This window comes from Saccostrea cucullata, unplaced genomic scaffold (assembly GCF_032062105.1).
Source record: "Saccostrea cucullata isolate Sc308-1 unplaced genomic scaffold, CSIRO_AGI_Scuc_v1 ctg2015, whole genome shotgun sequence".
Lineage (NCBI taxonomy): Eukaryota > Metazoa > Mollusca > Bivalvia > Ostreida > Ostreidae > Saccostrea > Saccostrea cuccullata.
The window spans coordinates 40,310-61,047 of NW_026940845.1; the positions used below are offsets into that span (position 1 = coordinate 40,310).

General features: G+C 35.0%; 2 protein-coding genes across 5 annotated transcripts in view; one reads left to right on the forward strand and one right to left on the reverse strand.

Moving 5' to 3' along the window:
- Window positions 1-295: 295 nt before the first annotated feature.
- LOC134256429 (CNK3/IPCEF1 fusion protein-like) overlaps window positions 296-20,738 on the reverse strand; it is a 36,000-nt gene continuing 15,557 nt past the window's right edge. For 3 of the 4 annotated variants that reach the window (XM_062739073.1, XM_062739075.1, XM_062739076.1), the window contains 12 exons: window positions 12,147-12,403; window positions 11,184-11,950; window positions 10,394-10,449; window positions 8,200-8,254; window positions 8,044-8,086; window positions 7,391-7,542; window positions 6,462-6,538; window positions 4,407-4,475; window positions 3,976-4,052; window positions 2,023-2,112; window positions 800-1,017; window positions 296-703 (listed from right to left, as the gene is read on the reverse strand). In XM_062739073.1, coding sequence (XP_062595057.1) covers window positions 602-703; window positions 800-1,017; window positions 2,023-2,112; window positions 3,976-4,052; window positions 4,407-4,475; window positions 6,462-6,538; window positions 7,391-7,542; window positions 8,044-8,086; window positions 8,200-8,254; window positions 10,394-10,449; window positions 11,184-11,950; window positions 12,147-12,403 — 1,963 coding nt within the window. In that variant the 3' untranslated portion in view covers window positions 296-601. The remainder of the gene's footprint in view (window positions 704-799; window positions 1,018-2,022; window positions 2,113-3,975; window positions 4,053-4,406; window positions 4,476-6,461; window positions 6,539-7,390; window positions 7,543-8,043; window positions 8,087-8,199; window positions 8,255-10,393; window positions 10,450-11,183; window positions 11,951-12,146; window positions 12,404-20,738) is intronic. The other variant, XM_062739074.1, reaches the window with a different exon arrangement.
- On the forward strand, window positions 12,721-17,817 carry LOC134256431 (uncharacterized). Its single transcript, XM_062739077.1, has 5 exons — window positions 12,721-12,766; window positions 14,592-14,772; window positions 15,311-15,501; window positions 15,932-16,035; window positions 16,276-17,817. Exons 2-5 carry the CDS (start codon window positions 14,754-14,756, stop codon window positions 17,771-17,773), a joined length of 1,812 nt encoding a protein of 603 aa, XP_062595061.1. The 5' UTR covers window positions 12,721-12,766; window positions 14,592-14,753; the 3' UTR covers window positions 17,774-17,817.

Below are 20,738 nucleotides of genomic sequence, written 5' to 3' on the forward strand. Positions count from 1 at the left end.
TGTTTTATTATCATAAAGAAATCATAAGATGATAATAAACACTCTAAAGATAGCTCAAAACGTTCCATTCGAACGGGAAATTTTACCACTTCAATGCGCTTCATTGTATCACGAATATTTATTTTTTTCCATTTGGAAAAAATGTATTCTTGCCCAGCCTAGACATAATTAGGCATTATCATCATAAATCTGTTCATCGACTTTCCTATTAAGCCCCCAACCTTCCAAAAAGGAGGGAGAACGGAAAACATTCCAAGGTTTCATTACCTTCCTTTAGTAACTGTTATTGTTACAAAAGAATTACATATGTTTATTTATATATCACAATCCTAAATGGAAACTTACAAAACAACATAAGCACAACACATTGACCAATTAACATTAAGTGCAGAAATTAAAAGTACATGTACAAGGAAATTCCCATTACAAATGTTCAACGTAATGTCCGCCATTTCCATTATATGGAGGGTTCTCTCTAGTTTTCCTTCCGGAATTTAATAGTCATTAATTCATTTTTTACTAAAAAAATTTTGGTTTCAATCCTGCTATCAAAGGTAACTGCGAGAAGAACTCGATGAAAACAATGGCGCATCCCTTAGAGTCACATGGCATCTGGGTGATCCTCCTTAAAACTACGAAGGAGAGCTTTTTTATTTTCACTTTTAAGTAGATTTTCTAATTCCTGAAGCTCCAATTCTTTTGCCTGGTAATAAAAACATGAATTAAAATATTACTTTTTGGCGATATCAGTTATATCTGCACATATTTTACGACAAGAAAGACATTATCATATCTTCACCTTTAATGTTCGCATTAATGAATGTTTCCGTTTGAGTTTCTCTATACCATCAGCAGACATTTCGTCTGATAATCCTTCCTGTGGTAATATAGCGCTAGTTCTCTGTTTCCTTTTGTCCTTGCCGTCAAAAGTAAGCTGTTCCTTGTGAATATTATCCATAAGGCGAGTCAAATCACCTGCACTCCTAGAAATCTCTCCTGAACTAGTAATCATGTTCTCTGTTAAACGAAAACAATCTAATAAATTATGAAAAAATGCACGGAAAATCACATAATTTTTAATCAAGGTAGGTAAATATGTAAAATACAATCATGGTTTTACATAAAGTTTAAGCCATCTAGAAAGTTGAAATCTTGTAAGTTGAAAGATATGTGTTAATGTTAAATCAGCACATCTTCGTTCAACCTTTACAGGTCAACTGACTGGTGCTCTGTCCTACACTGTTAAGTGACGCCATACTTACCGGTGCTCAGTCCTACACTGTTAAGTGACACCATACTTACCGGTGCTCTGTTCTACACTGTTAAGTGACGCCATACTTACCGGTGCTCTGTTCTACACTGTTAAGTGACTCCGTACTTACCGGTGCTCTGTCTTACACTGTTAAGTGACTCCGTACTTACCGGTGCTCTGTCCTACACTGTTAAGTGACGCCATACTTACCGGTGCTCTGTCCTACACTGTTAAGTGACTCCGTACTTACTGGTGCTCTGTCCTACACTGTTAAGTGACGCCATACTTACCGGTGCTCTGTTCTACACTGTTAAGTGACACCATACTTACCAGTGCTCTGTCCTACACTGCTAAGTGACTCCATACTTACCGGTGCTCTGTCCTACACTGTTAAGTGACTCCATACTTACCGGTGCTCTGTCTTACACTGTTAAGTGACTCCGTACTTACCGGTGCTCTGTCCTACACTGTTAAGTGACTCCGTACTTACCGGTGCTCTGTCCTACACTGTTAAGTGACTCCGTACTTACTGGTGCTCTGTCCTACACTGTTACATGACTCCATACTTACTGGTGCTCTGTCTTACACTGTTAAGTGACACCATACTTACCAGTGCTTTGTCTTACACTGTTAAGTGACTCCGTACTTACTGGTGCTCTGTCCTACACTGTTAAGTGACTCCGTACTTACCGGTGCTCTGTCCTACACTGTTAAGTGACTCCGTACTTACCGGTGCTCTGTCCTACACTGTTAAGTGACTCCGTACTTACCGGTGCTCTGTCCTACACTGTTAAGTGACTCCATACTGCTAGCTGTAGACGGATGAAAATCTTCATCAGAACTCTCGCTGTAATATTCATCTAGAAACCAAAAACAATATGATACAAAATTTTATTTGTTCAGCATATTTATAATTAGGAACATTTTGCGCTTAGTCTTTAAATGATAAAGATTCCTGAACTATCATGAACAAGAGGCCCATGGGCCACATCGCTGACATGAGTAACTTTGGCAATGCTGTTCTCAAACAGATTCACCATCTTTTTGTTATGACCTTTTTTACCCAACCCTTCCACCAGGGGCCATAAACAATTGAAAACCTACACTACCCCAGCATGTTTCCACATATGATTCAGCTTTTCTAGCCCAGTGGTTCTTGAGAAGATTATTTAAAGATTTTTCCAATATACTTCAATGTAAAACTTGGATTCCCTGGTGTGGCCTCGCCTTCCACCGGGGTCACGAACTGAACAATTTAAAACCACACTACTCAAGGGTGCTTCAACAATTTAAGCTTTTTCGGCCCTGTGGTTCTTCAATAGATTTTAAAAGATTTTTCCTGTACATTTCAATGTAAAACTTGGATTCCCTATTGTGGCCCCACCCTTCATCAGAGATCATGATTTGAACAATTTAAAATCTACAATACCCCGGGATGCTTTCACATAAGTTTCAGCTTTTCTGGTCCTGTGGTTATTGAGAAGAAGATTTCTAAAGAATTTTCCTACCGGGTAAACCAGCGGTTTCTCAATGTAAAACTTGGATTCCCTATTGTGGCCTACTCTTCCCCCAGGATCATAATTTGAACAATTAAAATCCGTACTATAAAATCCCCTTTACCCAAGAATGCTTTGTATCAAGTTTGGTTAAAATTGGTCCAGTGGTTCTTGAGAAGAAGTTGAAAACCTGAAAATTTTACGATGGACAACAGATGATCAGAAAAGCTCACTGAGCTTTCAGCTCAGGTGAGATTAAAGAAAACAGAGATCATATGCTTCACTAACAACACTTCCAAAAAACTCTTAGCATAGAAACATTTATAGTTATTTTCCTACCAATTATCCTCCGAATAAGGATCTCCGAATTACAATCCAAAAGCAATTGTGGTCACTGCTTAATTCGGAGGTAAGTCACTTTTTTCCGTATGAAGTAACACTGAGATCCAGCAAGATTACATTAGATTCGTATGTATGAAATTTTATAGTATTTAATTACGCTGACATCCAGAAAGATTAAATATAAGTTACTGTAACATAACTATAGGAATGTATCCTGAGTAAATCATCCGTGCAGATCTGGTATATATACAATATTACATTACTTCACAATAGGCTTACTTACAACTTTATAGGCATTCATCCGTATATATAAGCCACAATTTCACCGTATTACAACATTAAAGATGCTGTTGTCCATGAGTCGAACTTTTATGAATAAGCAATATTCAACATGCTGTATAACTTAATTAAGGTCATATTTCTTTGTATAATGTTTCTTTAAAGGCTTTGATACTATAGAATACATTTCACCGAATAAATAACAATCAAAGGACTGTGTGACCATATATCTCTGCATTGTAACATTCAAAATGTTGTGTCATCGTAGGTCATTTTTCTCTGCATCACAACATTCAAAATTCGGTGAAAGTGAACGCTGTCTTTCTATGTATAATATTCAAAATTCTGTATACCTATAGGCCAGATTTTTTACGACAATTACGTGCAAAATGCCTTTTTATTAGTAACTCATATTCAACAAAATAAAATATTTTAAAATTTGCTTTCAAAGTGCTATTATAGACCACGGTAAAAATACCAGTTTGGTAACATTTAAGGTAGGTTACATCGTGGAATTTTCAGAGTGGGAGGCATTGTAGTCTTAAATGCTGCGTTCAATATGCCGCAATATGACCAAGTTAACGGCCTTCAATAGGTCACACTTACTGGTTTTAGTCTGATCTTGTTTGATTACCCTCGGAGGAGAGAAGGATATAGCAGCTAACCCCATCTTATTCATCCATCTAGAACAAAGAAGCCTAACGTTATCACATTTCTTTTAAACAAACTAAATTAATATAATTGTGAACTTTGACATTACTCACAATTCTTGTCCAGAGTGAATACATTCATTTTAAATTGAAAAAAAGGGGGTGGGTGGGTCTCTGAATTAAGTCCACCAACCATGTCCATCGGTTAATTGTTTGTAACTGATATGTTTGTCATGAAATAAATGTTTTGAGAATCTAGACTCTGAATGACATATTTTTTAAGGTTGTACTTGTGCTTGTGTGTTTTGTTGACAGTTATTGATAAAGGTATGCAGTATACAAAATGAATGACTGTTTATAAAATTATCACAGGAATATCAGCATTACTTTTTCATATCTTCTTGTCGCTCCGAGGCAAAAACAAATGATGTACCAGCATTATGAATTTTGAAGGCACTGTAAAGAAAGACAAACAATGAACATCAATAACAGAAAAGTACAGCTTTTTCCAACTTGCGTATTTTCATAGGAGACAGAAAGAACCAAGATATTTTGAAATTTGGATATGAGAAAGCCCTAAATCAATACTGACTGAAGGAGAATTTGAACAAAACAAAATGCATACATGTATATTCTTTAAAGCATTTGAACAAAAGAAAATGCATAAATACAGGATATAATATACACTTAAATAATTTTACTTTTTAAGCAAATAGTAAACGATGAAAATATATAATATGTAAATCTGAGAAAAGATGTGAACTTATACAAGTGTTTGCTATTATAAAAACAATACAGCTGTTAAACAGTTCTCAGATTCAATTTTTATGCCAATAGCTACAACGCTACATGCAAAGAATTATTTGCATTAACATACAGCGTGTCCCTGGAAGTTGATTTATTTACATGTATTAAAACTTAATTAAATCAAGTATAGAAATAGTGAATTCTATTACCTTAAGCTTGCATTAAAATCATATGAAATGGAAAGTTTAAAGACAAAGTTAAATCAGCACCAGAAAATGAAAATGTTAACAACGCGTGTAGTGGAGATATATGATCGATCTTTATGCACCCATCTCTAAAAATTCTGACAACCACTGTGAAAGTAAGGTATATTTTATATGGTTTAATCCTGCGACTCAAAAACAAACCCCCAAAAAAATAAATAAATAAAATTAAATAAAAGAATACAGCAAAACTGAACGACTACGAAGACTTTTTCTTCGACAAAAAACCCCCACCTTATTTAAAAATAATCATGATAACAAACTTCTGTCAATTATTGCTTCTGAATAAGTAAAACATCACATATAAAATGACATTTGTACAACGTGAAACGTTGGTAAGATTATAAAAGGCTTTGATTACCAATGGTAAGAAAAAAGAAAAAAAAAAGAATGCTTGTAAAACGAATTCGAAAGAACATGCAATACACGAAGAACGTGCAATTTTGCCACTTTGCTTAAGAGAAAATGTTCCATGCAACAAAAGCGATCTCCTATACAAGTTGATAGAGGACAAAAGAACGACAACTGACAACATTAACTACTTACAAAGGACTTCAGGTTGAAAAATAAATATATATAGATGATAAACGTTTTCATTCAATGCATCATGACTCTAAATTTAATCAAGGTGACAGTCAAGAATGAAATACATGTATCATGATACTTACACATCTACTTCATACATATTAAATTCATCTCAATTCAACCACTTCATATAAAAATATGTGAAGTAGTTTTAAATAATAAATGATTAAATTATTTAAAGAAAACGTTTTTACTCGTTGAATCGCTTGACGACCAAATTCAGTTAAGCTGAGCCAATAATGACCAAGAAAAAGTGACAGCTACATTTTGTACGAAAAATGATTTTTTTTAAAGCCACCTCTTGAAAAAAATTATTTGGATAAAAGATGTTGACAACTATATATAAATCCCAATTACAGAAATTCGGCCCTGGATACAATTTTATCTTTAGAAAACGATAGATTTTCACACATAAAATAGAAAAATTATGATTTACTAGTAATTCATTGATTGTTTGAATTAAGTCCCTCCGAGAATTTTTCACTCATGTCGTGGATAATTTTATGTTGAAATCTTAAACAAGTTACCTCAATTCTTTGAAACGTTTTTATACATATATATCAATTTACAAATATTGCTTTTTGTTTGTTAAAAACAATAAGATTAGCACAACTTAACTAAATTTTAAAGTTTCAAATAATAGTAAGCTGAATTATCAGAACTGCAATGCTTGATACAATATTTCTAAAGTTACAAATATTGAACATCTTGAATGCTTATCTTAAGAAAGAGATTTTAGTAAATAAAGTACGTCCAAACAAACTTTATCCGAAATACTGATTTCAGTATCAAAGTGCTTGAATTTTTTTAACTTCGCTGCTAAATCTCCACAGTTAAATGTACTCACAATTTTTTGGTTTTGACTTCAGGTGCAGGAGAAACTTGAAATGCTGGCAAATGTAAAACTCCTTCTGCCTTCAGATCCTAAAAAAGACGAGACTTCATTCATTGTGAGCTAAGATGTAGCAAACATTTCTGTTAGATAACAAAGATATGATAACTATTTCATAAAGGATTGAGAGGACTTTGATAAATACACACGTATTATGAAGACGACCATTATAAATTATTAAATATGTAAGGTGAGGGAATCATTGTTAAGACTATCTAAAATGTTGTATAGAAGATCGATAAACCGGTAAATATACTATGACAGTCTGAAATATCTGACGTTTTCTTGGCCTTTTTTACGATTTTGATGTTTATGTGTCAGGAGAACGTCAGAACCGACGCCATTACGAAAATTTGGAACTTCTGTTTGACTTTTGTTACTTGGGAACCGAATGAGTTCACAACTTATCCATAGTACAAAGTCTTAAGTTTATTATTTATCAGCATCGTTTTTATGGTTTGTTCTCAAAATATACAGTCCAGTGAATCATTTTACTAGTATTAGATCGTCTAGTTTTGTTTTCATTTAAAATCTTGCAAAAACATGTTTCGAAATATGAAGTTATATTTTCTTTTCATTGATATTGTTAAGTAATAGAAGCATATTGCTATTAATAAATTAAATTGCATATTAGGCATTCAGTTCGAAAATTTCGAAAATCAGCTCCGATTTAAGACGGTGAAATTTCCAGTTTTCGTAATGGTGCCGGTTCTGACGTTTTCCTATCAAAATCGTCAGAAAAGCCTGGAAAACCTCAGATACATGTATTTCATTGTTAAGAATACCTAGAAAGTTGTACACCAGAGTGCTAAATGTAAGGGAGGTCATTGTTAAGACTGCCTAACTAGTTGTATACTAGTGCTTTATGTATAGGAGGACCTTACCTCCACGTCTCTGTAGAAGTACATGTTGTACTGCTTTATGACACACCAGCGCTTCACCCAGTGTCCCGACATGAAACCCCCTTTGTCTCTTTTCTTGTACAGCCAGCCTTCACAATCCCCTGTACCAAGATCCTTACAACTCACTCGACGATCTTAAAACATAAAAATAACGCATGTGTTACTAGTACCTATCAATGCGAATTCTTAAGATCAGCATTACCATGTCTATTTGTAGGAAGTATCTGTCATCAAAAACCAACTCTGATGTACAGAATTTCTTTAAGAAATAAATTTTTTCTAGATATTTGTGAACTTTGTTTCAACGAAATCGGCCCAAAAAAACCCAGAGATTTCTGAAGGAATTTTTATAGAAGGACAAACAGCTACAGAGTTCTGATCTACAACCTATGGAGCCAAAAGATCCCTATAATTTAGCTGTAGTCAAAGGTAAATAAATCATTATTTACTTATATAATAAACGGAATGATAAATTATAACGGATCTAGTAATATTTGTAACTACCTGGGTCAAGTTGAAACATTCAGAAAGCGGCAAATCCCCCCAAACATGCTATAGATATTTTAGTCGATTGATACACTATCTTGTAGTAAAAACACACCCTAAAAACCAAGAATTTTAACAGAAATACTTGCCGACACGTTTTGGTTTCTTTTTATGTCTCATGACAACGGCAGGCTGAAAAAATGGATACAAAAAAAGTATCAAAATCAAAAAGGTCTAAGAGGAGGTAGGATAATGTATAATGATAATAGACTGTTATCGTAAAACAATGTTGTGGATAGACGAACCTCATTTGTGACGGGGATTTTCTGAACTACTCCGCCCACCACGATTGTCTTGTAACTACTCATTAAGAAAAATATCATTAATAACTTAAAAAGAGTAGTTAAATCATTCATATCAAATTTTACATAAATAAGTTAATGTGAAGATTTGTCGATCTGTCTTACATTTTTTTTAACAATTCTTAAATAAAAATAAAATATGTAAAGCAGCAGTGAATTTAAGATACGGAAACGATTGAAGACACAGAAAACATTTGACACCAACTCTCAAACAATTTGATTTAATACAACTTAACATTCTCTTTTTCTATTTCTAAAATTAACACTCTTAAATTTCAATTTTTGAAAAGGATAAAAATTTAAATCCTTGGTGGAATCAAGTGTATACACGAAATATACACGAAAAACATGTATTTGATGGTTGAAACGATAATCACGAAACAAGTATGGTCAATTATCACCAACTTAAAAAAGAACAATGTATTAAATCTTTTCGTGCATTTTATGATTAACCACTTAAAATTTTATAATATACAATATATACAATGTATCATAAAATATAATGTCCATGTATTTTGTTATCTTATTGTATGTTAACCAAGACCTACATATTAATAGTATTAATTATTATACTTCTATTAAAATGTTTCCTATATAAAGTTCAGACGGTAAAATAACTATCCTTTATACTCCACGCATAGCAAAGCTATACCCCGGGGTATAGTTTTTGCTATCCACCCTCGGAAAATTTTCATGCAATTGTTGCCGCAAATTTTGATTTCCAGCGATAAATCTTTGAACTGATGATGTCATAATGACTTCATCAGGTTTCAGATTATTCTTGCAGAATTATCTTACTCCAAAAAAAATCAAACCTCAGAAATTATATTATACATCAGTATAATAAAACGCTTATCCGCTGGTTGTGAGTGGGATAGCTCTTTTATCAAACCCTTGACAGGAACTATTCCCCTCGGGCAAGCCCTCGGGGAATAGTTCCCTGTCGCGGGGTTGATAAAAGAGCTATCCCACTCACAACCAGTGGATAAGTGTATTTAATATAAATTAAAATGTAACAAATCGCCAAGTTTCGAATCTAATTTTATCCTAGACTTTTGGAATCAGGCATAACAAATCCTAACAAATAGACATAATGAGGAGAGAGTTAAGTGGATACAAATTCTTAAATAAATGAAAAAATAAAAATAAAAAAGGAAGAAAGAAAAATAATGATATTAAAATAAACAAATAAATAATAAAAATAATAAATCTTTTTTTTTGTTCACTTACAGATCCAATGCTCTGCCATCCTTCATTTTATTTTTTAAACAATCAAATTCCCTGATGAGTGAACAAGAATACACGTAAATAAAGCAAGAGGAAACAAATGTATACTTAATAGTATAACAGGAAGGACGATTTCTCAGTCCAAATCAGTTTAAATTGTCGCCTTCTATGATATACACTTGACCTAACCTTTCAGTGCCTTCAAGGGAGAGAGTCTTTAGGTAAACTGTTCATTTTCACCGCTCTATTTTACATTGATAAAATCTCACAGAATACGGAAGCAGACTAAGAGCTTATTCATAAAATAATCTGAAGGGCGCAAAACCATTTATTAGAAAGGCTTATATTACTCCATTGAAATTCTTTAAATATAAATAAAGATTAGAACACATCAACAAAACAGGGAACACATCAGCAGTCTCGTGTAGTGCTTTTTTGCCTAAAGTTTTTTCCATAAATTATTTAGAAACAAACAAATAATGTTATCTAATAAGTGATATACAGTGAAGATGTCTGAAATGATATCAAATTTGTTTCAGATCAACAGAGGGCAATCACAATATTTCTCAATTGTAATTTAATTATCAAAGACGATCAAGAAAAAAAGCACTTTGCGCACGGAGTTCACAACCCCCGCCCTGCGCAACCCTAATGTGAGTATAATGGTCATTTTTTCCAAATAATTATATATCAGATTTTGTGTAGGGGTGTGAAATTCTCAATAAATTTTATTCAGTGGTTGTTCTTCATCGTCGAGAACATTTTCTTTAAATGTTGGATAAGAAAATCAGAAACATGGCTAGAGTAAAATGATGTCAAGGGAGCGTTTTGTTAAGCCTTTTCACGAGTGATTATGATACATGTACTAACTTATACATATCACTGACTTCATAACAATCATGAAATTTACCTGACATTTTCCTCCTGTTTTGTTGACTCAGAAAAAGCGACTTTTTTGTTCCGATTCTACAAATAAAACAAAAAATACAATGTTATCATTTCAGTCAAGTAAATGACAATGAGGAGGTAAGCAAAGATTGTTAGCAATGATTGTTACATAAATTACGTACATTGTCATCAATAACCAAAAAATAAAAATCAGATACAAATACAAAGTTAAAACCAGACTACATGTATAATTTCAATAATTCTTCATTAATGTATAAGTAAATGATGATAAGTAAATGCATTTTTTTTTTTAGAAAATCACAAGAACTGTTGCTATGGATAAATGATCAATGTTTTTTTGTAAAAAATTACAAAATAAAGAAAGCATATACACGTTACACACTTTCTTTATCAGAGGCAACGGATTACGTAAAATATTTCGTGCCCATCATTTGAGCGTAAATCATACAGAGAAAATATTAGGCAAATTACAACAAAAAAATAGTCAAATAATCGAAGAGAATAGTTGAGTATGCTGCTCTTCAGTAGATAAAATGCAAATAGAACACTGAAAAACAGCATAATTCATTAACCCATGCTTACTTTGAAAAAAATAAGGGGAAAACCCGTTCTTGTTTAGTGTTATGTTATGAAATACTGATTATCAAGAAAACAATCTGTAAGTCTAGACATCTCTTGGATACATGTTAAGTATTAATCAACTATCTCTTGGATACACGTTAAATATTAGTCAACTATTTTATCAGATTAATATTTGTTACCCATCACCGTAACATAATGATGTTACATACCCCTCCTTCTATAAAAGAGTCAATTTTTCGAATTTTCATCAGTTGAGGTTCACTCTTTTCTCTAGTAGAGGTAGCAACAGAGGAAAAAGCCATATTTCTAATGGGTTTTCGCATATCAACATAGGAGGCATCCAGATTTTGTGGAGCAGTTTTAGGCATCAGGGATAAAGGCCACAGTTCACTTGTATCCAAATGTGCCTCAACTGTGTGCAGACTTACCCCAGATGAATTCTCAGTGTGGAGATCTGGAATAGCAGTATCAAGAGTGGTATCCTCCTCAATTCTGTCTGTACCATCAATAGACTTTGAGCTAGGAACTTTCTGCTCATTCTCAGCAGGGCTGGTCTCTTTAGCTGGACTTTTTACTTGGTGTCCACTATCCGCCTCTTCCTCTGCGCCATTCTTCTCGGAGTGGTCAGTTAAGGTATCAGTTGATGATGGTGAAGACATACATTCTGGTTTCTCTACTTCCTCTACATTGTCTGCTGTCCGCCTGTTTGGATTTTGAAATCTAGAGGGTACCTCTAATAAGTCTAGAACTTTCTTTTGATCTAACAAATCTTGGAAAGTTTTCTGTTGTTCTTCACTAGCTGATTTTGGTGTTGATATTTCAGACTTGGGTTCTTGGACAATCGGTACCGGTTTCTTGACCGTGAACTCTAGAGACTGCGGGGAGGTCTTGCCTGTCTTGTAGTCCTGTCGCTTCTGCTGAGCGTTCCCTGCCTTTCCACTACCACTTCCTAGTTTGGTTAGATTACTGTCTTCTCCTGTAAAGGGAGTACACAATAGAACGACGACATATAAATGATCATCGAATTTTTTATCCGCTGCTTCATTTGTTTCGTTTTGTACTTGGTTCATAATGCATCTCGCTATTAAATAAGTAAAGTATCTTCAACTGAGTTTCAATCTTAAATGTAAATTTAACCTCGTTTGAAATATGAATAGGAGAAAGAAGCTTGCCCATTATGTCTTTGTATTCAGCTGGCGGTAAGTCGGCCGAGGCCACAGTGAACGATTTCGGTCTGGTGGGCGTGTCTGGGTCTTCTATCCCCAGGAGAGTGCGACTGAGGGTCGGCGATCCGCCGCTGACGGTGGCGCGGCGCTGTTTGGGATCAGTGATCACCGGAAGGGAGAACTGGGGCGACTCGGATCCGCTCCTGAAGACGTCACTGTCTGTATCATTCCCATCATCCTTTTCGTCAGTCACTATCTCCTCCCTGTTATAAAATACAGTGTTTTCAATAACATCCATTTTATTAAATCTGCTGCCAGAAAGCACATTCAGGAAGTCAAAAACAAGGGATTAAATAATGATAACATAAAGTACATGCCAATTTAGTATCAGACGACTTTTTGGGGAGTAGGGGAGAAGACATTTATCGCATGAAACAACACTTCAAGTCATGAAAATATGAGATCAGTTAACATAAAAGCATCGCTGCATAAAAACCGACACAAGTAAGAGTGTAGAATAACATGTCTAACAAAGGAACATTTCTTATGTTAACAAAATATATAAAAGTAGCTACTTCCCGGATCGTCTGTAAGCTGCCGTACATCATATATATATTCTCCGTTTGGTTTGTATTTGAATATTATTTAACAAATGCTTACTTCCCTATAAATTTTATTATATATATCCTTATTAACATTGCATCATTTTACATTTTTTAAAATTCTATTTTTAAAAGTTTCCTTTGAATTGTGATTTGAATGTGTATCGTCGCACAAAATTCATATCGATAAACAAAATTATCCGTCGGAACAGATTTATGGACGTATACGAGATTTTTTCATATCCTTGCATGAAAAAAGAGAGCGTTTGTCTCCGACTTCATTTAGTTTCTACTGTTCTCTGCTTATTGATGTTCAATGTCCTTTAAATATTTGGAGAAAACCAAGGTGAACTGTGATGGAAAATCTGAAAGTTTAACAACCCATCCAGGGATGTTTCTTTATGTATACTCGGTAATAGTACATGTGTAATACTGGACTGCGGAGCAACCTTTCGCGAGTTTTGCCTAACATGCGGAAATACTGCAATACCATGGAACTCAATGTTTGTGTTTAATATTAGAAGGTTCAAAGTGGGCAATCTTGACACAAGGAAGATATAATATCACGATCAACATTCTACTCTTAAAATATAAATTTTATGTCATATTTATCCTCATAGTGATTCTTTTTGTTAAGTTTTGATATTTACAATTAACTCGTGATTTCCCCCGTCCCTTTTGAGCCTTGAGTTTTCTACATTGAATTGTTGTCTAGAAAGATCCGGTTGTCTAGAAGCAGAGGGTCAATTTCAACCAAATCTATCAAAAACGTTCACAACTACGTAGATTTCTACAAGATCAAAGAAATAAGAGTAACCCTTTTCGATGCATTGATAGAGGAAAAACAGTGTAGTGTCATTTAATATCAATCAAAAACCACCAGGGCAGTTTAATTATTCAAGAATCTAAAGTATTGTGCAACGTTAATTTGTTTGAATGAGGGAATTACGATAACAATTAATTGCAGACTAATATGTTCACGTACAGAAATATTCTATTTTCTATTCCTCTTCTTTCCCCCATCTATTTGCCATACTTTACTCGGCACTGCGACACGAGAACTCGAGAATACGGTCTCATCCGAAGGGCCGATCTGCACGCCCCACAGTGGGATTCGAACCCGCGACGTAAGGATCAACTTCTTACTTCCCGACTCTCTAGAAGACGCTCTAACCTAACCACTAGTGGCGAGTTGACTTTGCCCACAATACATCACTGGGGATTTGTTCGGGAATTCTCTAGATTACTGATTTTTTTCCCATGCAAATTGACAATAAAAACCTCCTTGAGAGAACTCGCGAAAAACCTGATGATCTTAAAATAACAACCTCTTTTTCGGTTTTAAGGGTGTATAACTAAGTAACCGCGTCTTCAAATATCATAACGTTTGGGCCCCTTTCTGTCAATAACAAACATTTCCCTTGAAGTTCCTCGGATGTAAGGATCAATATTTGTATACATGTATATCTTTGTTACTGATTTCTACCTGGGACTCAGATGCAGTGAACATGGGAGGATATCACGTTTGGGTAAAAAAAAAAACACAATTTTTTGAAATCAAATGTGCTTCTCACCAATCGTTTATGAAAAAGTTAAGAAAGAAAAAAATAATTTAAATTCAATGGTAACAATTTAATCTTAAAACGATCCAACGAGCAGTAATACCATCGAAATAAAACAAGACAAGTTTAATTGTGGAGATGTACAAATGTAATTTTATTAATTAATTCATTAAACAAATATAACCAATTGATATGTCAGAAACATTGTAAGGATTTCTGCAAATCTATTTTATATATTATATCCTTATAATATAACCATAAAAATATAAATATGCATTTAATTACAGGTACCATTTTTGTTGCTGTTTCTGTTACTCTGTGCTCTAAGAATTCAGGCCAAGGTACAACCTTATCATCTCCCCGACAGTTTGTTTAACTGTTTCCGAACCTTCTCTAATGAGACTTACTTCCAACAACTTCCAGCAGAGAAACTATCAGCGACCTGCTTAATGCGTTATATGTGGTCAGGTGCGTTCTACTCAAGTTTTCAATGACAGGAGTTAGCGAGGTTTTTTATTGCCTTATGGTATGTCACTTGTCAGCATTTTAGAAAAGTTCAGGCAGATTCAATTACTTCAATTTGCATGATTTGTTCAATTATAAATATCATTCAATCTATTTTACGCAAAATAACATTATATTTATCGCCATATTTACATTAGGTAAAATATGATAAAGATTTTAGTGATTAATCAAAGAGCTACAATAATTATTTAAGTGCAAAAAAAAGTCAACTTATTTATATCGTAACTCAGTAACATGCACACTGAACCCCCATTTCTTTGCGATTTTGAGAAATGCTATGTGAGTACTTATCTAAAATAAACTTCTCTCAAAATTCTTGATATAACTAATCTCACGAGTGACATACCTTAATAGGATTTAACCCTTGTTCAAGCGGAGTATCTTTGGCGTGAATTCTTATATGACAAGATTTTGGAGTGCTTCAACATCTTGATACCATAAAACGTGAATACATTTTTCAAACACCTCTTTCCTATTGTAGATGTTGGGATAAATTGTCACAACATGACTCAGCCCGAGTTAGACTACATTGGAGAACTACTAGGGAAGTTTCTCAATCGTCGTAAAAAGCGTCAAACCAACAGACGCAGACGTCGTGAGTACAGGAGTCTATCCCAGGGAGACAGGACCATCTACCATAATGCTGTCAGGTCCCTCAAGTCCAGAAGCCCTGTACGTACTCAATACTCCCTTATTCATTGACACTATTTTCTAATAAGATTTCTTTAATATCATTCAATGTGTGAGAGAACTCCGTAGGATAAGAATTTTTCAGCTAAACACTACACAGTCTTTAATAAGTGCAAAATGTTACAAAACCTTTGAATACATTCTAGAAAAAAGATTGAGTACCTCTTCCTTTTGTAGATGATGTTATGATTATACATTCAATACACGATAGATATAGTAATTAAGAGGTTATATCATTGGTATCCATTTTTCTTTATATTAACTATGTATCTAAGATATTGCTCTGCGTTGTTGATCTTTATTTAAGCTTAGGGTTCTAATAATCAAGCATTTCCGAAAAAGAAATTATAACAGCACTGACATGCAAAAACCTTACTGAATTTTAAAAAGATGCATGCCTTTCTCTATTAAGCCCCGGAACTATGACACGATAGCAAGATACCATCAAGCCAACGTCGGAAGATCGGCTCATGGAGGTCCTAATTTTCCAGGGTGGCACAGAGTGTTTCTTCTTATGTCAGTATCATCAATTATAATTCTATAGATATCTTATGACGTAATTTGCAAATCACTTAATCCTACGAATGCTATAGTTGTCATATTTATAAATTCCCCGTGACCACTACAACTGCCTCATTTCAAAATTTAAACCTCAATGTTTTAATATTTCAAGAACTCACGGGGGAAATTTGCCATTTATAATTCTCTATTACACTAAGAGGTACGTTGCTGAGATCTGTTGTCTTTGTACTTCAGATACGAGGAGGCCCTTATTGAGGCGAGTGGTGGACAGCTGCAGGCCCTCCCATACATAGACTGGCGACTGGACTCCCGACTCAGCGACTCCACACAGTCTGTCCTGTGGACAGCTCAGTTCCTAGGAACTGGAAATGGACTTGTAAATAATGGACCGTTTGCTAACTGGAGAGTGGATGGCTCGTCACTCATCCGTAATGTAGGACTGGGACCTCGTCTTACCTCTGACGCTGACGTCCGACGCCTTTTCAGAATTAATAGTGTCCGTAGATTTGGGACAGATCTAGAGTTTCTCCATAATACCGCCCACGTATATATAGGAGGACTGATGTCAGAGGTAGAGAGAGCCACATTTGATCCAGTGTTCTTTATGCATCATTGCTTCATTGACTATCTATGGTGGCGATACCAGTGTCCTAACAACAGATGTATAAGTGACAGGTTCAGGTATCCAGGTACCAGAAGGGATGGATTACATGCTCCTAACAGATTTATGGATAATTTAACATTCCAAAATCAGCAACTTCGAAACAGGAGAGGTTACGATCGAGATTGGTTAAATTACTTCACGTATGAAAACTCGCCCGCAGAATGTACCAGTGGTTGTTCTTCCTTTTCAAATCCTGGTGCACTTGACTGTACAGTGACCACCTGTAGATCTGCCAGGGCTGGTGGGAGTACAGGAGGAAGTGGGGATGGGGGCGGGGGTGGAGATTATGACGACTATGATTACGGTAGAATTCGAAAGAAACGACAAGCCATTCCACCAACCCCATTCCAACAGACTTTCCCTAGCAATGAATACTTCATAGCTCGACCAGTACAAAATCTCTTTACAATTAATTGTCAAAGTAATTCGAATCAGTGGGGATTCATTCCAGTCAAAGTGGTTAATGTACGGTCCAAAACAGAGGTGTACAACTCGTATCCGGTACGAACAGGCAAAGTTCTGGTCTCTTCATTGAATGATATATACGATCAGTTGCCGGGCATAGAAAAAATAGATAAACTGACAAGGCCAGGTCATCCCAAGAGTTATCAAAACTGTACAACTGACGATTCCGGAGCATTTCGGGTCACGATCAACTCATATGGCTTAAATTACTATGGTTACTATCAAGATTATGCCATCATGGACAACAGAGCACCTTTGTATTCGGCGATGACGTACATTGCCGTCAGACGTCCGACTAAGTATAAGCCAAGCTTTGTTTACCTAACATCTTTTGACAACTGTGGAAGATTTTGTACCCCCAAATGCCTTGAGCCTGGGTCGAAGCCACCAAGGTATAGAAGCTGTACAGGTGCCATAAAAGTTGACGACAGCTTACCACGGGGGTATGGCACCTCGTATGATGATGCAGTTCTCCTGTATTATAGTTTCCAGGGTGCTGGAAGTTGTCCTCGTACTACTGAGCAGAATGTTCCTATCATATTTTACTGCAATAAGGCAGATAACTGGCTACCAAGGGCAACAAATTCTAATTATTTTGGTTAAGTTTCCAAATAAATTATCAATACCAAGTGTTGAATATCATTTACCATCTTCACCATCAAAGGGGCATAGACACATCATTGAAGTTTTTATCTACCAGAATTTTCGGTAGAATTCCATGACATTCATGTACCACATATTTCTGGATTTCTTTAGTTTCGATAGTTGAACACGGAAAAGTCCGATGGTGCAAATAATTAGACGTGTTCATAGTATTACTGTGCCAATTTGAAATGCCATACAATGCCAAGGTCCGATTGTTTTCAATAAATACCTGATAGCAAGCGTCTAAAATTGTTGTTAAAATTGAGACAAATAATCCAAACATGCATTCATGACGTTTAGAATTCCGTCCAATGTTAACGTTTGCTATAGACCTTATTAAATCTCAGTCTCGAGCTAAAATGCGTTATGAAAACATGAAAGTGATCAAAAACAAGAGGCCCACGGGCCTTCTAGGTCACCTGAGTATCATATCACAACTTTCCAACAATTGAATTTGATTCTTGTTTTAAACCAGAGGCCATGAAATTCACAATTTTGAAAGAGGCACCATTGCTTATCATAATTACATATATGTATAAACTTCGCATACTTACGCTATTTATTTATGAGTAACAAAGAGAAAATGCACTTCGAACCACTTTATCACCAGTTGTGCACCCCACCCCAAAGGAACCAATGACCCTGGAGCCACATATTTCAAAGTTTTGGAAATTTTATCATAAATTTTATTTCATCATATATGGTTGATTAATACCAAAGAGCAGATTTCAAAGCATTAATTTATTTTCAGACTATGTAACCCCCCCCCCCATCCAATGCCTCTGACCTAGGGGGCATGAAATTAACCATTTTGCTAGATGCACCTTTCTCCATCATAAATATATATACTTGGATCATTAGCATAATACCCAGGAGCAAAGGAAAAGATTTTCAAAGAATTAATGTATTTTTACTATATAATCAAAAGACCCCCCCTCCTCTTTACACCAAATGGCAAAACCTCTGACACTGGGGCCATGAAATTCACAATTTTGGTCGAGGCAATCTTGCTCATCATAACTATGTACTTAGTTAGTTTATCTAATACTGGGAGAAGATTTTTGAATAATTAATGCATTTTCACTATATAATCAATAGAGCCCTGCCCTAACACCAGAACCCCTGACCCTGGGGCCATAAAATTCACAATTTTGGAAGAGGCACTCTTGCTTATCATAACTATGTACTTAGTAAGTTTATTTCATACCCAAGAGAATAGGAGAAGATTTTCAAAGAATTAATGCATTTCACTATATAACCAATAGAGCCCCGCCATAACATCAGAACCCCTGACCCTGGGGCCATAAAATTCACAATTTTGGAAGAGGCACTCTTACTAAGCATAACTATGTACTTAGTAAGTTTATTTAATACCCAGGGGCAGAGGAGAAGATTTTCAAAGAATTAATATATTTTCACTATATAATCAATAGAGCCCCGCCCTAACACCAGAATCCCTGACCCTAGGGCCATAAAATTCACAATTTTGAAAGAGGCACTCTTGCCCACCATAACTATGTACTTAGTTAGTTTATTTAATACCCAGAAGCAGAGAAGAGGATTTTCAAATAATTAATGCATTTTCACTATATAATCAATAGAGCCCCACCCTAACACCAGAACCCCTGACCCTTGGGCCATAAAATTCACAATTTTGGAAGAGGCACTCTTGCTTATCATAACTATATACTTAGTTAGTTTATTTAATACCCAGGAGCAGAGAAGAAGATTTTCAAAGAAATAGTGCATTTTCACTATATAATCTATATAACCCCACCCTAGCACTAGAACCCCTGACCCTAGGTCCATAAAATTCACATTTTGAAAGAGGCACTCTTGCTCATCATGACTATGTACTTAGTTAGTTTATTTAATACCCAGGAGCAGAGAAGAAGGATTTCAAAGAAATAGTGCATTTTCACTATATAATCTATATAGCCCCGTCCTAGCACTAGAACCCCTGACCCTGGGGCCATGAACTTCACAATTTTGGTAGAGGACTTAATAGACATTACATTCATGCTAACAGTTTGCCGGCTTGATGTCCAGGAGTAAAGAAGAAGATTTTTAAAGATTTCATTAATTTTAGTGGTTTTCATTTGGCCCAACCCATCAGGCCCCAGGGGGGCAGGGACCATTAAAATCACAATTTGTTCCCCTTCACCCATAGATGCTCTATATAAAATTTGGTTGAAATTGGTTCGGAGATTTCAGAGAAGCTGAAAATGTTCAAATGTTAACACACGATGGACAACGACGGACGAAAACGGATAGCAATAGGTCACCTGAGTAACTCAGGTGACCGAAAAAAGGTGTTAAAGCTGTAAACTTCAGCTTTAAAAGTATGTTTTGAAATTTTTTTATAGGGAAATTATCAAAACTGCTTCAGGTTTAATTTTAAACACATTTGATTGTCATTGGGATTTCATAGCATTGGAGTATTTGACTGTCACTTGGTTAAGGACAATTTCTACGAAGGTTTTTTTTCAACAATCATGAAAATGATAATCAAGTTTAGCAGCATGATGTTTTTCATTTAGCAGAAAACATCCTGGTACATTGATATTTCTTCCTGTAATTACATAATGAGCTTATACTAGTTACTGAAAATACAGATACAAGTACCCGGCATTTGTTGTTAAGCTCTCAAATTTATACACTACATTTCTGTGAAATTGTTTAACATCAAATTCACATAAAAGGAATAAGAACAAAATTGACATTGCATTGATTTAAGTAATAAAATGAAGTATACAAGTAAATCCCTGCACTTATGATAACATTTACAATTTCACATACATGTACAATTACTTATTTTACAAATTTTAAATACATTTCTATATGTACATTTGGGTTTTTTACATCATGTGTCTAACTAGATTGGATGTTGACTATGTACTGCATTTTTAAAACAAGAGGCCCA